This window comes from Solanum dulcamara, chromosome 7, assembly GCF_947179165.1.
Source record: "Solanum dulcamara chromosome 7, daSolDulc1.2, whole genome shotgun sequence".
In the NCBI taxonomy this organism is placed as follows: Eukaryota; Viridiplantae; Streptophyta; class Magnoliopsida; order Solanales; family Solanaceae; genus Solanum; species Solanum dulcamara.
This window is the reverse complement of record NC_077243.1, coordinates 10590565-10608014: the sequence shown is the minus strand read 5'-3', so window position 1 is coordinate 10608014 and position 17450 is coordinate 10590565. Positions and strand designations below refer to the sequence as shown.

At 35.7% G+C, this 17450-nt stretch overlaps 3 protein-coding genes across 4 annotated transcripts; 2 read left to right on the top strand and 1 right to left on the bottom strand.

Annotated features, from left to right (window-relative positions):
* Nucleotides 1-1211: 1211 nt before the first annotated feature.
* Nucleotides 1212-4042, top strand: LOC129896558 (pentatricopeptide repeat-containing protein At5g50280, chloroplastic). Of its 2 annotated transcripts, XM_055972494.1 has the most exons (3): nt 1212-2148; nt 2513-2769; nt 2860-4042. In XM_055972494.1, the coding sequence occupies exons 1-3, from the start codon at nt 1295-1297 to the stop codon at nt 3813-3815; spliced, it is 2067 nt and encodes a 688-aa protein (XP_055828469.1). In that variant the 5' UTR covers nt 1212-1294; the 3' UTR covers nt 3816-4042. The 2 variants fall into 2 exon arrangements, with proteins under 2 accessions (XP_055828469.1, XP_055828467.1); XM_055972492.1 differs by having other exon boundaries at nt 2513-4042.
* A 1023-nt stretch (nt 4043-5065) lies between these two features.
* On the top strand, nt 5066-11441 carry LOC129896560 (probable Ufm1-specific protease). Its single transcript, XM_055972496.1, has 13 exons — nt 5066-5404; nt 5510-5872; nt 6270-6514; nt 6681-6768; nt 6899-7074; nt 8006-8096; nt 8186-8305; nt 8394-8441; nt 8526-8602; nt 8961-9049; nt 10243-10354; nt 10662-10764; nt 10892-11441. The coding sequence occupies exons 1-13, from the start codon at nt 5215-5217 to the stop codon at nt 11119-11121; spliced, it is 1932 nt and encodes a 643-aa protein (XP_055828471.1). The 5' UTR covers nt 5066-5214; the 3' UTR covers nt 11122-11441.
* Nucleotides 11442-13379: 1938 nt separating this feature from the next.
* Nucleotides 13380-17435, bottom strand: LOC129896559 (probable inactive receptor kinase At2g26730). Its single transcript, XM_055972495.1, has 2 exons — nt 15907-17435; nt 13380-14388 (listed from the first exon to the last, which is right to left on the bottom strand). The coding sequence occupies exons 1-2, from the start codon at nt 17216-17218 to the stop codon at nt 13721-13723; spliced, it is 1980 nt and encodes a 659-aa protein (XP_055828470.1). The 5' UTR covers nt 17219-17435; the 3' UTR covers nt 13380-13720.
* Nucleotides 17436-17450: the final 15 nt, after the last annotated feature.

Here is a 17450-nt window from a genome sequence, read left to right as displayed (position 1 = left end):
CTCAAGGTTAAACACCTTTTCTTATTTTATTGCTCATCTTCCTCCTCAAAATAGTTTGAAAAAAATTGACAGAAAATTTTAAAATTTTTCAAATCATTTTAAAATCATCTTCATAAAATCAATTTTGTTGAGCATATTCAGTAACTTACAGATCCACAAATCATTATCATGTACGTCATTGCAACTCTTAGTGATCACAAATTCATCAAATTCCCCAATCTCATCATCCATTGAAAATTTTTTGTGAGCCACGCGAAAAAAGTCCCACATTTCTCCCTTTTCCCATTAGCATCCTCACAAAAAACTTCAAAATAACCATCGTATTTCTTCTTGACGCATTTTAAATTCTTTGCACATAAGTGAACTGTAATTTTTTCTCCTTCATTGTTAATTAATAATTGATTTTTTAGAAGTAAAAAGGAAAAAAATTCATGCTTTTATAAAAAAAAAAAATCAAAATAATTAAATTCTTTTGAAAGTGTTTTTGGAGAAGACGATTTGGATGGGGAAGGAGTTGGGTTTGGGGTTGGGTGGGTGGAGGATGGAGAAGAATATCGGCGTGGGTGGTGGGGTTGGACAAGTAAATATGGATGAAGGAAGTAACTCTCTAGAAGTGGTTAAATTCTTTTTTTAATTGTTTGGATTAAAATTGTCATATGTCATCGAGTCATTGGTCACTTTTTTTTCACCAAAAAATCACCAATTGAGAATTATTTTTGATATATATGTTATATGTCTTTATTTAATTTGTCGATTTGATACATCATCGATGAGTGTGTTGCACACATTTTATATATTTGGCTGATTAAAGGGCAGTCCGGTGCACTTAAGCTTCCGTTATGCGTAGGATGCGGAGAAGGGCTCGATCACAAGGATCTATTATATGCGGTCTTACCTTACATTTCTGTCAGAGACTGTTTTCAAGGCTTGAACCCGTGACCTTCTGGTCACATGACAGCAACTTTGGCTGATTGTTAAACAAAAATATCAAAATAACCCAAAAAAGTCCGATATGAAATGTTTAAAATAAACAAATTTAATTAGGATATCTAAGTAAAAATTAGTGTCTAACTTTAAATGGCTATCAATGGATTGTGTTTGAAAGGAGTATGAATGTCATTTGACAATTGAATGATTAGAAAACAAATTTTAATTCTTTTAATTTCTTGTTAATGTGACATCCTAAGTTATTTTAATAAGTATATTATTTGATTTGGTAATTTGAGCCAATCCAACATGAACCTTCCTCTTAAAAGCCAATCCAAATTCCAGTGAAGCTGAGAAGCCATTTGTAATGGCGCTCAAACACTCCTTTATCCCGTCTTCTACTTCCTGTACATTACAGGCCAATCACTACTCCTATGCCCTTCACCCATTGAGAATTGGAAGAAATCCCATCTCGCTTAGACCCTTCTCTCAATCATCCTCCCCTTCTTTCTCTAACTCTTCCATTCCTCGGTCTACACCTTCCTCCCTTTTCCTTTCTTTTCTTGAAGAAGACGACGACGACGAAGAAGAAGTAGTAGACGAGGAAGAAGAAAGAGTTATTCTTTCAGAAACCCAGCAGTTAAATCCACCAGACAATGACCCAATTCGCCGGTTCTTCCAGACCCGGACAGCAGACCAAGAATCCGAACCAGACCCAGGTTGCCAAGGCAAGTTATCTCTTCAGGAGAACCGTAAAACATCTTGGCACCTCGCTTCTATCATTGCTTCAACTGAAGACGATGACGACGAGGTTGAACACATTCCAAATTCGCTACTCGAGACACTCCCCTCAACTCCTAGAATTGAAGGGATTGTCAGCCAAATAGTGGGGAAGGCGAAGAGCTTGCCGGAAAATGTGACCTTAGGTGAAGTATTAGGCGAATTTGAAGGGAGAGTTGTACAGAAAGACTGTGAGGAGGTTCTGGGTTTGCTGGGAAATGAAGGTTTGGCGATTGATTGCTTGTATTTTTTCGAATGGATGGGGCTTAATGAGCCTTCACTGGTCACACCTCGTGCATACAAGGTTCTGTTCTTGATACTTGGTAGGGCTGGTATGAGCAAGGAGTTACTAGTTTTGTTTAAGAACTTGCCTAATGGAAAGGGGTTCAGGGATGTCCATGTATACAATGCGGCTATTTCCGGGCTTTTATGCTGTAGAAGGTATGACTGAAAGCTTTTTACACTTGTTTGATTGCGAAGCTCGTTGGTTTTGATGTTTATACTCAGATCAGATGGTTTGATATGTGTATAGTGCCATGTTTTAGTCTATGATTGGTGGTAACTGTCAATTATTTGGAGGTCATTTATGGTGTACCTTATTTGAGTTTCATATTGGTTGTGCAAAGGAGCTGGCAACAGAAAATGCTCCTAGTATATGTTGTCTTTTCACTTAATTTCATTTAAAATGCTTGATATATAAGAAAGTCTTGTAGTTTTGGTGTCCATTTGGTGTGTTAACATCCTGAGAGCAGTTCAGTTTTTCCTTTATAACTTATGTTCCTTTTACTGGCTTAATTTGTTAAAGGTATGATGATGCTTGGGAAGTTTATCAGTCCATGGAAACAAATTCTGTTCAACCAGACCATGTGACGTGTTCCATTATGATTACAATTATGAGGAAACGGGGCAATAGCGCCAAAGAAGCTTGGGAGTTATTCGAAAAGATGAACAAAGAAGGTGTGAAGTGGAGCTTGGAAGTAGCAGGTGCTCTAATTAAATCCTTTGGTGATGAAGGTCTGAAGAAGGAAGCTTTAATTATCCAGTTGGAAATGGAGAAAAGGGGTATATCTTCTAATGCCATTGTCTATAATACTCTGATGCATGCATACTGTAAATCTAGCCAAATCGAAGAAGCTGAAGGTCTTTTTGCAGAGATGAAGAGGAAAAGAATTGCACCTACCTCGGTTACTTATAATACTTTGATGGATGCATACAGTAGGAGACTCCAGCCCGATGTTGTTGAGAAGCTGCTCCAGGAAATGGAAGATGCTGGTTTGGAGCCAAATGTCAAATCATATACATGTCTGATCAGTGCCTATGGCAGACTGAAGAAAATGAGTGACTTGGCTGCAAATGCATTCTTGAGGATGACAAAGGTTGGTATAAAACCAAATTCTTACTCTTATACAGCTCTTATCCATGCCTATTCAGTCAGTGGATGGCATGATAAAGCTTACACAGCTTTTGAGAATATGCAAAGGGAGGGAATAAATCCCTCCATAGAAACTTATACTGCTCTTCTTGATGCGTTTAGACGTGCTGGTGATACCCAAACACTCATGAAAATTTGGAAATTGATGATCAGAGAGAAAATTGAAGGGACAAGGGTAACATTTAACATTCTACTGGATGGATTTGCTAAACAAGGTTGCTATGTCGAAGCAAGAGATGTAATTTGTGAGTTTGGGAAGCTTGGGTTACGACCAACAGTAATGACATACAACATGTTGATCAATGCATATGCAAGGGGAGGACAAGAATCAAGGTTGCCACAACTTTTGAAGGAGATGGCAGCACTTAACCTAAAACCTGATTCTATTACATATTCTACAATGATATATGCCTTCATCCGTGTGCGAGATTTCAAGAGGGCGTTTTATTTTCACAAGCAGATGGTAAAAAACCGGCAAGTGCCTGATGTTGAATCATATGAGAAGCTCCGGGTAATTCTGGATGTAAAAGCTGCCGTAAAGAACAGGAAGGATAAGAGTGCTTTAATGGGAATAGTTAGAAGCAGTATGGGCTTATTGAAAGAGAAGAAAAAGGGAAAGAAGGATGAGTTCTGGAAAAATAGAAAAAAAGGATCAAGATTTCGAGGAGGACAGTAATAGCTATATTATTGTCTTGTCATTACTTTGGTTGTTTCAGTGAGTTAGCTTAGAATTTTCCTATTTCTTTTGGTGGTTATCTTCAATCCTGCCTGATTGAGATGCTCTTTTGTACAGTTGTATTCTATCTTTTGGCAAAAAAGAGTAAAGTTAATTGCTTTTTATGACTTGTGGAACTCTACATCAGCTAGAGTGTTGAATTACTAATAAAGTCTGTTCTGCTCGAAGGTAACGATCTCATATGCAGTCAGAGAGACTCCTAATCAGATGCTTTTACCATGGATTCCTTCCTCTAGTAGATTTATCCATTTCTCGTGCCAACTTTGTTTCTCTGATGTCTGTTTTCTGGGAATTGTCTTTGTCTCTTCTTTGTACTGGTTTCATATACTGATATAAAAATATCTTAGTTTATACCCATTATTTGGTGGCACTCAGTTAGTGGTTAGAGCCTTAGACAAAGTGTTGAACCCGTGCAGAGCACAAGTAAATCATTGCTGGTTTTGTTATATGCTGGAGACTATACTTCTAGTTTACTGCCTATACTTGTTTGTTCATTTGGCTGAGGATAAATGACCTGGTGAAAATGAAAGAGTTTACATTTGGAGTGAACCAAGTTCTCTTCTTGTACGAGTAAAACATTTGGCACATGAGCATTACTAGGTTTAACAGGAAATCGTTTCGAAATATAACAAGAGCCAATACTATTTGCTTCTCTGAGAGTGCTGACGGATAAATTTGAATATACAATTTTAAAATTTTTTTATCTAGGCAATTTAATTTGGGGACAATTTCAAATATATATAATAAACTAATTAGTTTACAACAAATATAATCATATTTTATTTATATTAAAAATAGCCAAAATCATAAGAAATATACAGTGACTATACACTGACTATACAATATAGATTATTTATACTTGATCTATACACAATATACATTATGATACACTCAAAAACTGAATATAGCTTAACTATACATAAAATATACATTAACTATATATGTCTATACAACAAATGATCATTTTATTAGTAATTATTTTGACCGAATGATCAGTGTAATTTGCCCTTTAATTTGTTAGTGCACATATTCAATTACTCGGTCAATTCGATCAAGGTTCGATACTCATGATCCAATTTCACATATATAGACATATCTTTTGGTGAAATTAAGTTCTATTTTCTTTCCAAATAGAGGATTAATTTAGAATTTTTGCTTATTACAAATAGTAGTAGTAGTTTTTCGAGAAAATGACAAAAACTTCAAAACCCCAAGTAATGCGAGAATAAAATAGAAAATTAAGCACGGAGTAAAGTCGTAGTATTTTTGGTTTGTACTTCTACTGCTGTCACCTGGAAGCTCAGTTGAACGCCGGTAGACAAACCCCGAATCTCTGTCAATGAATAGCGAAAACCAGGACCCGACTATTCGGATCCTCTGCCGGAGGCTCCAGATTATCAAGAACGAATCGGGTCTTCAATGGCTCATCGGTTCTCCATTCTTCCCTCGCTACACCGTTATCTCTACCTTCCGATGTATCCACACTACCTACTCCAATCCTCTATCGCCGGATTTCTCTAAAGAATCAGGTAGTCAACGGAGTCTAATTTCAGCTAGTTGATTCCTTCGTTTTTTTTGTTTTTTTTTTGTGTGTAAGATTTTAATAGTTTATTACATTATTTTTGTATTGAAAGATGATATAAGAACATTGCTCCCGAAGGGCTTTGAAGTTATTGGAGCTTTAATTGTCGGAAAAGACTGCAATTTTGACAAAATCGCGGCTGAGGCGATTAATGCAGCTTGTAATTTGAGGAGAAGTTTGTCCAGTGATGCAAATTTTGGGAATCTGGAGCTGATTGGGGCTGTGGTGGATTTGAATAACGCTAATGATATTCGGTTTTTCTTGTCCAAGGATGGAAAATTGGATAGTCTTGAGAGTGTTAGTTCAATTGTGTACGAAGACAATCCTGAAAAGTTTGTTTGGGAAAGAGGTTGTTTGCTTCATTGTACTCTTCAAGTAAAATTGCCTTTATATTATCAGCCAAGCAACCCTAATGGTGAGTGCTTCCTTAATTTTTCTCCCTGCATAAATTCATTGTCCTTTCATATCTCTATATGGTTTCTTGCTGAGAAATATCTAGAAAGATTAGGCAACCAAGACATGTAATTTCTCTATCATCATTTATGCAACTTTTTAGTTCCATTGCTTCGGGTTTCCAACCGAAGAATGTATGAATGAACATTAGCTAAATGAAGAGATCTCTATTGTCTTTATGTGTTTCTTTGTATTGAATATAACTCTTCTAGGTACCTAAAATAGATTTTTATGCATCAAAATGAAGTGATCTTTTTAGGCTTTGGTTTCCTACATATCAGAGGTAGTAGTGTGTGTAAGATGTGTATCCACAGCCTTGCAATTCCTAGTTGCTGACTATAGCTTGTTTTATTTAACAGATGTACATGAGATATATATGCATGCAGCTGATGCTGTTGCTAGTAAATTCAGAGACCCACAAGTTACTTGCCTAATAGAAGCTTTAAATGAAACTTCTGATGCTATTGTTCTTCGTGGTTCAGAACTGAACACAGATAGTTCAAGTTCTTCCTCTGAACTTAAAGATTCTGATACAAAAGCGATGTTATGCTCACACTTCTCTTCAAGGAGCAAAGATATCACCTCATTTTCTTCAATAGAGGAGGTATATTTCACCTCAAAATTACTATTATAGTCCAAGAGCAATTGTGATTTCTTCAATCCAATCAACAACCTATAGAAATTGAATTTTTCAAAACTGGAAGTTGTATTTAATTACTTCAATTCGTTGTGGGCCTGTATACTACTATTTTAAAATAATTTCTATTTAGAGTGCAGATAAAATCCAAGTAAGCTTTCTGCTTAACAAATCCATGAATTCTGTGAAACCTTCTGCACCTATTGCTGAATATTATCCAGGTAATGATACTTTAATAGATAATTTGGCTCGGCTTTTTTTATTTATTCTGCTTTTGTGGGGATATATAGATGAGAATAACTTGGTCTAGTTTGTGGTCCCCTAATCAGTTAGTGAATTGTTTTCTTTCAGCCACCCAAGAAACTCAACTTCTGGTCATAGGTCATAAACTAGAAGTGCTTTGTTATGCGGCAAAAGATCTGTCGCTGGCTTATGGCATTTCAAAGTTGGTCATCCCTGCACTAGTTGACCAGTTACACTCAATGAGGAAAGTTATTATTCCTGACCTTTTAAAGAGGCATCCAGAGGTGATCACACTATGTCATTTCTCCAATCATATTCAACTTTGCTTGAAAACCGAATTGCTGGGTGCTCCAGCTTTAAAGTATCTTCTTCTTTTTATTAATTTGGTGTTGAGGTTGCTTGGGATGTGGGGGGACGACTTGATTCATCACATATTATGTTCAGTGTAGTAACATACTAGCATTTAACTAGGACAGGTTGTGTACAGAGCTACAAAGTTTGCAGCCAAAGGAGATGTCTTGTCTTGTAAACTTGGACTTTCTTTAGAGTTGGTAGATAAATGAATTCCTGTAACATCATACTGTTACTCAAAGCTATACTGTGTGGTTGTCTTCATGGAAAATTCTGCTGTGTAATCATTTTTCCATCGTTCAAACATTTCTTCAGTAAGAAGTCACAATGTTTTAGAAATCTATGTTGAGTTGGATTTTAGATAAAGTTTTCCTTGGGCACTCTGGAATGTTAGTTTTGTATTTGTAATTTGAAAATTCTGAAATAGGAAAAGAGCGGGTCAAAAGAGTAGGTTGGAAAAATATGAGGATAATGTCGAGTATAGAGGAACATAATAACATATACAATTTACTGGGAACTAATTCCATTAATTGCAACATAAACTGGTCAAAGAGAGAACATAAATAACAAAGAGGGGAAAGGAAAATGGTTTATCGATAGCAGCACTAACTTTTTTGGTTGTACTTTATCTGGTTTTATCCTTGTTAATATATTATGCATCTTCCTTGGCACTTCAGAGTCCTTCTCTTAATGTTTCTTGTGACTTTTAGTAATAACTCTTCTTATTGAAAAAGAATTTGTTATTCATTTGAACTTGTGAATTTACTTGTACCTTCAAACAACTTTTCCTGTTACATTGTTATACTAGCAACACTCTTGACTTTCCCAGAAGTTAACTGGTGCTGCTTTTAATTTTTTTTGTAGTTGCATCCATATCACTTCCTTCCTCCAGGAATTTTACATCCGATTACAGTTTTATATGAACTTAGTTATGGTGAGACAGAACTGGAGCAAGGTGAAAGCACTTGAAGCTTGAAAAAACTGTGAATGTTTAATTATCATTCAGCTAAAAAATGTGGTCTGACAAGGCTTGTTTTATGGCAGTTGAAACAAGAAGATACCTTCATTTGAGGCTTGGGTTACCTTTTGATCGCCCTCTTATAAGAATTTCAAATGCCATTGATCTAGTAGGGAAGAAATATAGTAGCAGCTTAGTCCAGAAAGGTAAAGCGTCAGTATCATATATACATATGTTTAACATGACCGTTTGCTCATGCTTAGAACGCTCTCCATCATGTTGTGGCCTTATCAGGTTCTTCTTTTCTCAAGGATGTACATTTGACAATACCGAGTAGTGGTGGTGAGTAGTTGTTTGTTTCCTCTTTTGCCCACCCACTAGGAATTGTAATTTTTATTTATGCTAACATTGTCACACCCTCTGCAGTTTCTGGAGGTGTGGCTTCTCTGGTTCAAGGTTCTTATGAGTACTACCATTACCTCCACAAGGGACTTGATGACTCGGTAATAATTTTTTTGAAGGCCTCTGTAGGTGAAATCTTTTACTGTGCACCCTCGTATGTTGAACATTATTATACAATTTGCTTGCTGTATTTTTTGGTTCCAGAAATCTTTTCTGTGCATTGTATGCAAACTTATGTATGTTTGTACTTCTTAGTTTTAATTTGTATATTGTTTTCCTTGGTTCTAAAGCTTTTCATTCACTTCCACTTTCTTCTTCTTGTTTTTTTTTTAAAAAATAAATCTAATTGCATGTTGTTGCTTGATGAATTGAGTTATGCTACTGTTGGATTACAGTTTTGCTGGGTAGCTTATTTAATAGTCACCATTATATTTAAACTAACATTATAGTACCTTACAGGGTTGGGGCTGTGCTTACCGCTCTCTGCAGACAATCATTTCATGGTTTAAGTTGCAAAATTACTCTTCAATTGATGTCCCATCACACAGGTATCGTGTAGATCCTTTAGCTACAGTGATTAAAGTGCCTTTTTTGTCAAGTTCAATTGGTTTGACTGACTATATTTCTTTGATGCCTTAGGTCAGTACTAATTATAAATGCTTGTGATTCTTGGCTTGCTCAGTGTTTCTCCTTGGCTCACAGCTCTACTTTCAGAACAAGAAACTGCTAGATACAGATGTTAACACACTCTATTTGCATTAGCTTCGAAATGAATAGCTTAATTAGAACACTAAAATACGTCCTCGTTGATTTGATAAAAAATGTAATTCAAACATTTTATGAACAAAGGGGTGATTCAAAAGAGAAAGTAAAAGGAGAATCCCCAAAGAAATCCATATGCCCTATATAGCCTCCTTCCACTGTACTGGCGAGTACAATGTGACTTATTATCTTGCAGATAGCATCTCTGTTCCCACAAAGGCTCACCTATTTCTATATCCATAAATATTATTTCTTCTATTTCAATCTATGCGTTTTTCCCCCTTATTTAGTCTGTTAAAAAGAATACCACTTTTTAATTTAATACTCCATCTGCCCCAATTTTGTGAAGATGTTTGACTAAGCATATAAAAGAAAAAGAAAGACTTTTGGAATATGTGGTCTATATCAATCCATTAAAATTTTTGTGGCTATAAATCATTTTCATTAAGGGGTAAAATGAGAAGTTTAAAGTTAAATTGTTACTAAATATAGAAAGATGTCATTCCTTTTGGGAGTGACTCAAAAGAAAAGAGTTCTACACAAATTGGGATAGAGGGAGTAACTCTTTAATTTCGATATCCTACATGACTTGTGTAAGACCACAAGGTTGACATATTTGGTACATTATATACAGCTTTAGTTTGAGACCACAAGATTCGAAAATCTTCTATACATTCCTAAACTCCATGCCAGGTCACACCAGGACACATAAAATGAAATGGAGAGAATACATATTAAGCACAACGGGTCCACCTTCACAACTTAGCGAAGCCATAGTGGCTACTTTGCAGTGAAAATAAACAGAGGTGATGAGTTCCAATGTCTACTGAAAGCACCAGCTAATCTATAGTAATCACTCTGCAATATGTGCTTATGTAGTCATAAATGAACATCCAATATCTTCTGTGAATTAATCACTCTGCAATATGTGCATATGAAAAAATTTATTGTTCTGAAAGTGAATTGCACATTCTTTCAGGGAAATACAACAGGCACTTGTAGAGATTGGTGACAAAGATCCTTCATTTATAGGGTCACGTGAATGGATTGGAGCCATTGAACTGAGTTTTGTGTTGGATAAACTAATTGGAGTAAGTTTGAACCCATCTAGAAGTGTTTATAAAATACACAGTGAGTTTTGTTTTGGATAAATTTTATGCTTTATCTTTTTCATTCTTTAGCTGTCAGTTGTACTCCCCTTTAAACTTTTCAATTTCGTGTCTTTACAAAACTTGTTAAACCTTCTATACAATCCCAATTTCACGGGCCTATAGACACACTTGGTGAAATATTTGGTGTGTAAAAGGTTCCCCATGAAACTGGGGTGTATTAAAGGGATTTAGCTACAAGCTCAGGAGTAAACTATGTATTAAGCCTTTAAATTACTTTTGTGGATAGGCTAGTTGCAAAATCATTAATGTCAGATCTGGAGCCGAGCTTCCTGAAAAGTGTCGAGAGTTGGCATTGCATTTTGAGAATCAAGGAACTCCTGTCATGATTGGTAGGTCATACAGTTATTGTAATATGCTTTTGGTTGTACATGGGGTGTTTATTGTGAGACCTACTTATGTCTCAATTTTTTTTCAGTAAACAAAATCAGAAAACTTAGCATTTTAGCATGCCTGCAGGTGGGGGTGTTCTTGCCTACACTCTCCTGGGTGTGGATTACAATGATGCAAGTGGAGATTGTGCTTTCCTTATACTGGATCCTCATTATACTGGCAGTGATGATATCAAGAAAATAATAAATGGTGGATGGTGTGGGTGGAAGAAAGCTGTTGATAGCAAGGGAAAGCACTTTTTCTTGCATGATAAGTTCTATAATCTTCTGCTCCCTCAGCGGCCTAATATGGTCTAGTTAATCTTGAATATACAAAAAGACCATGTTCAGATAGACAAACAGACAGAGCCAATCTCTCTGTGCAAGTGTGTTGGGGGTTGGCTGGACTTAATTGATCAACCTGTCTTTATTTTGTTGACCTTAAATGAGAAGTTCCAATCTGGAGCTTTATGTTCTTCGAAAGTACTGGAAAGAGTAGACAAGGAATTATAAACTATTCCCCACCAATGTATTTTGACATCCCACAACTTCGACAAATCGCTTGGCCTGATTTACAAATAGAAAATCTTGTCTTAGATGACAATGAATGATAAGTCTGAAATTAATTACTCTTATAACCTTTCTTTTTCAGTCAAATAGAATTCCTTCCCTGGTATAATTAAAAGCATAAATTTTGTCCTGTTGTGGGATCCAAGTAAACATTTGATTGGGTTCACTAAATGCAGGACTGCCTTTATTGGCAATTAACTGATGTACTGTGAGCTTATGTCGAAATTGTTGCAATGTCCAAAGTTTGAAGGAGATAGTGTTGTATACAATTTCAAAGAATCACTTCAGAAATAATTGACGGGACTATGTTCTGGCAAACAATCAATTTAACTCAACTTGGATCAAGATGTGAAGCTTTTGAAATAGGCATTATATAATATATAAGTATTTTTTAACTTGACTTCATTTGACATCTATGTCCTTCAACTTTGAATGTGTATGAGTAGATACTTCAATTTATATAAGATTGAATAAGTAGATACGCGTCGGATATTAAATTGTCATGTAGGACGCTACATAGAATGAACGTGTCTATTTGTTCAATTTTATACAAAGTGAAATGCCTACTTGTGCATATTCAGAACTAGAAAATATAGATAACAGTTGAAGTCAAGCTGAATGCACGCATAATACAATTTTTGTATTATGCCTTTTAAATACGTGCAACCTAAGATATATGATGAATAGAGAGAATTTTTAAAATGTGCCTTCTTTTTGTGAGACAAAAAAGCGGGTGTCGTCTCTTTGAATTCAAATGAAAGAAAATGGCATGTGGGAAAATTGAAACTGTCTTTTTAGTTGTTTTTTTTGGTTTGTTTTGAGTGCAATTTCTGCTTGTAGATACTATAATAGGAGAAAGTATAATAAGATGAAAAAAGCAAAACAAAGTGAAATATACCATCCAAGAGGAGGGATATCCGGGATTAATATACCATCCAAGAGGAGGGATAACTTATCCTGGTACTATTTCTTAATACCGGGATAAGTTATCTTGAACTTGTTAACCAAACACCAACTTAAGTGCCACTATAATTTAATTTCGGAATTATTTGGTGTTATCCTTCACACCAAACAACCTCTAAACTTCTAACTTTTTACATGAAATGTTTAAAATCTTAAGAATAAATGACATTTAAAGACATTCTATATATTTTTAATTGCAAAAGTCTTGTTATTTTCTTAAATTTTATATCAAATTAAAATCACACAAACAAATTAAAAAGGAGAAATATGTTTTACACACCTATCCAGGTGAAAATACTGGCGGAGCCACTTGAGGTGAAGGCGTTCATCCGAACCCCACCAGGTAGAAAATTATATTATTTATACATAATTAAAATATTTTTTTTATGTATATATAGTTGATATCAAATCTCCTTCGATTAATTTGTATACCTATTTCTACAAATTTTAAATTCCGTTAGTTAAAATTTTGACTCCGCCACTGAATGAAAACACGAGACTTGTGCCACATGAAAATTTGGTTACAAGTGGCAATTGGAATTTCTAAGTAAAAATTACCGTATAATCCTTCAGGCCTCAGTTCACTTATAATGATTAATATAAGTGACGATTTTAATTGCTAAAGCTTGCGTCATCCTTATATCAAAGATAAAAGAAAATGGAAGCCATCATTCACCAGTTAGTCAATTTTCATTTTTTGTCATTCCATAAAAAACCTCTAAGTGTTCCTTTTTTGAGATTTTTTTTTTTTTGTATATATAAAATATTTGGTACCTTATGTTTAATTCTACAAAATTTAACATTTTTTTACTTGAACTTCCTATGAAATCATAAAAATTTAAAACGAAAGAGAAAATACTAGCAAATATAAAATTGCTGATCCCACAGGCAAATAGAGTCAAAGTTTCCATGAACTGCATGTGATTTAACACCCTGCAGTCAGACCTAATCGACCTAATCATATATTAAAATACTATTAGTACTGACCTCTCACAAATTCTTAGAATTTCAAGACGTAAACATTTGAATTGCTAGTTGGCAAATATTTAACTAATAAATAAATAATGGATGCGTACAACAGCTTTTTATACCAAAAAAAAGAAACAGATGGTTTTTTTTAAACAACCGAGAATCCCTCACACGGTCAATTCCAATTTCCCAATCACTTCACTTAAATATTCAAATTCCTCAACTAACCATCTGTAAAAATCATTGCACAAATTTTCTCAAAATAATTTCAAGAAGAAAAAAAATATAAATAAAATAAAGACACATAAAGGCTCCCCCCCCCAAACGTCCCCCTAAGAATCTAATACAATTTACTTTAGGCTTCCTGAGAATTTTTAACAAATCAAGCCATCCATTTTTATGATTAATTTCAGTTTTATGGTGTAACACCATGAGGTGAACCTCTAGAGTCTTGAGGTGTTTGGCCTTCGGAACCTTTAGAGGGATCGTCGGAGGACTGTCGAAGACCATCATCCGTATCACCTCTATTCATTTCTTCGATCATCCTAACCACCTCCGTCATGGCAGGTCGTTGATCTGGTACGGTAGCAACACATGCCATTCCTATCTGAAGTAGTTGTACCATCTCTTCTTCCACATTATGGTATCGCATTAGCTCAACGTCAAATACCTCTGCTGTCCATTCTTCTCTTACAACGCTTTGAACCCATCTAGGCAAATCGATGCCTTCTTCACCTAGTGAAGCTTGGTTAGGAGCTTTCCCCGTTAAGAGCTCCAACATTAACACTCCAAAGCTATACACATCAGATTTAAATGTGACTTTTCGAGTTTCAACAACTTCAGGTGCACGATATCCTGCAACACGGTGGTTAACTGGTGCTGACGTGGAGAAAAGAGGGTTCAATCCGTAATCTGATACACACGCATCCTGGTTATCTTGTTTAAGGAGAACATTCGAAGCCTTGATGTTTCCATGGACAACTTTTCCTGAAATATGGAGGTATGCAATGCCTCTTGCTGCACCTAACACTATTCTCATTCGACTATCCCAGTCAAGTGGCGTACGCCCTGATCCTCTACTACCTACAAGAATTAACCAAAAGTAAACATTTTAATTAGACAATAAACCAATGACAATCAAACATCCTACCCTACTCAGAGTGGGATAACACAGGTTATGTTGTTGTTGTTAACAAACAAACGTCGATGCAAATTAATAGTCTTTATGTAATTTTCAGTCAACAAGTTGGATCCAAATTCAAAGCAGTTGAACTACTCAAGAGGACACAATGTATTATTAGCTTTTCTTTTCCACTTTATTTACCCAAAAAAAAAAGGAAGAAGAAAATGGATGACAGCAAAAATCAATGGACAATAGAGTAAAGCAGCATGTTATTTCACCAAAAGAGGAAAAATGGGGGGACAGCAAGAACCAATGATGAATAAAGTAAAGCAAAGGAATTAGATGAATAATAATCAGACAGTTATAACCACCAAATAGCTTAAAGCCAAAGTAATGTAAGCTTTTTAAGTCTACAAGTAAGGTTTAGGCTTATAACAATTACTACTAACATCATGATTTGAAAATTGTGGGGTTAGAAAACCCAATAGTCTGATATTTAATTAATATTTGATATCACCAACTCCCCAACACTTTGTTATTCCCTCCCCCATTTCCCTTATGTATAATAAAAAATTTAAAATATATATAACTACAATAATACAGGTAGTTTGTTGATTGGGGCAAAATTGGTAAACATGCATGAAATAGTTGGGGCAATTAGGGAAAAGCACAGACTTTAAGGCATAGATACAAGCAATGTAGCAAAATAAAAGGTAAATCTTTAGACAAGAAAGAAGTCTTCTTTTTCCATATTTTTAATTCATTTCATCATTTATAAAGGAAGGTATGTTGGCAGGGAATCATGGTAGTCTGTTGCATTGTAACGTTGGTTTCATAAAGAAAAAGCAAAAGTACTACTAAAAAAGTAGTAACATATCTACAAAATGTCACTGTTCCAACATAAACAATGTAATCAAGTAAAGCATGATAAAAAATGTCATTGCTCCATTTCTCTAAAAAAAGAATGTTCTGTAGCTTAAGGAATTATAGAAACAAAATGCGCAATTTGCGCTTGGCTTCAGAATAAATGTACTAAAGAAGTAAATTAAGTGGTACCAAACTTCAATAATTGAGTGAAACAATAATGCAATGCCAGTTCAGAAACGCTGTAAAACTATGGTTACAATGTGTACATGATCTGCACGTGTATAGATTGAAGCCAATTCTGCCAAAAAAAGAAACAAAATAAAAATTCAATCTTTTTCATGTCCACCTAACCCATAAAGACTTTTCAAGAATCAGAACAAGGTCCCAAAAATCTAGCAAGTGATTAAATGCTATACTTATCTTTATTGCCAATTAAAGTTCAAGACTTCAGTGAAAGAATGGAACTCAAATGCTTAGAACTGCAAATTTGAAATACTGAATCTTTCATAACAGCAACCAGAGAATGCATAAAAATATAGTAATATGAACGAACAAAATTGAGTTAATTAAAACTAAAATACTAAGAAAACAAAGGAATTGAATAATCATACCATGAAGAAGAGCAGATAAACTTCCAGCAGGCATGTAATCAGAGACCAACAATTTCTCATCTTTAGAGTAGTAAAATGCTCTTAAAGGTAGCACATTTTCATGTTTCATCTTCCCCAATACCTCTAATTGTTGCTCAAATTCTTTTCTTGGAACCACAACATCTTTAAGCCTTTTCACCACAACTGTAGTACCTTCTTCAAGAACAGCTTTGTAACTTGTTCCAACACTCCCCTTTCCTAGTACCTCTGCAGAAGCTCTCAACAAATCTTCAAGATCAAAGCTATACCCACCTCCATCAAAGAATACAAGTTTATTCCTCTCCCCTTCACCCGAACCACCCGTTAGATCATCTTTAGACGATGATGTCCCTGCCTCTCCTGCTGCTCCTGTTACTGCCACGGCGCCTCTTGATGCTACCGGAGGCTTTTGTGCCGTTGATGTGTCCTTTTTTCTTCGACGTAAACAGCAGAAAAGGAGTAACAACAGGAGAAGAACCCCAATTGCTGAACCCACAGCAATTCCAACAATGGCAGCTGTAGAGAGCTTCTTGGATTTCTTAATTGACGGAGGGGTTTTTGGTTCTGTGGAAGGTGAAGGTGAAGGAGAAGGAAAAAATGGGGTACATGGAGGCAATGGGCCTCCACATAAATCAATGTTACCAGCAAAAGAGGAAGCTGGGAATTTGGAAAGTGCGGTAGGAATTGACCCATTCAGATTATTATTCGACACACTGAAATCCACTAAGCCTGGTGAATTAATACTCGGAAGAGTACCAGTAAAGCTATTGTTCTGCAATAAAAGTCCAGTCAAATGGGTCAGATTGTTGATAGAGAAAGGGATAGTACCAGTGAAGTTATTCGACGAAAGATCCAGTCTGCTTAACCGGGTCAACCCGGGAAGACTCCTCGGAAACTCGCCGGAAATCCCATTGTTTTGGAGATAGAGACTACGAAGAAGCTTAAGGTTAGAAAAATCCGAAGGGATTAAACCAGATAGACGATTGTCGTGAAGACTGAGAACTCGAAGTTGAGTCAGCCGGCCTAAAGTGTTAGAAGGAATTTTTCCGACGAGACCAACAGCAGGAAGCCTCAGTGAATAAACGAAAGAATTATTCGGGTCACATTCAACTCCGAACCAAGTACAAGCAGAAGTAGAAGAATTCCATTGAACCCGATTCGCATGTCGGATCTGAGAGAAGAAAGCAAGGAGAGCTTGCTTATCCTGTGTAGGCTCCGACAAAACCCGGTAATGTGTAAGTCCGAGCAAAGGAAAGAATAAAGCACAAAAAACAAATCTTAAAAACACCGCCATTAATGAAAACCCTTTATATTCTTGTGCCGACCGTTTTACTCAAGAATGTGAATTCAACTACTGTTAAAATATAGTTTCCGGCGGGAATTCTTGATTTTCCGGCGAGAAGCCATGAAAGAAGATAAATTTTTTAGAGAGAGAAAAATCAGTCACTGTCTTTTTGATAAATGTATGACTGTTTAAAGGGGAGGAAAGAGTGAGTGTGGAATGTGGGGCTCGGGTGTCATTGAAA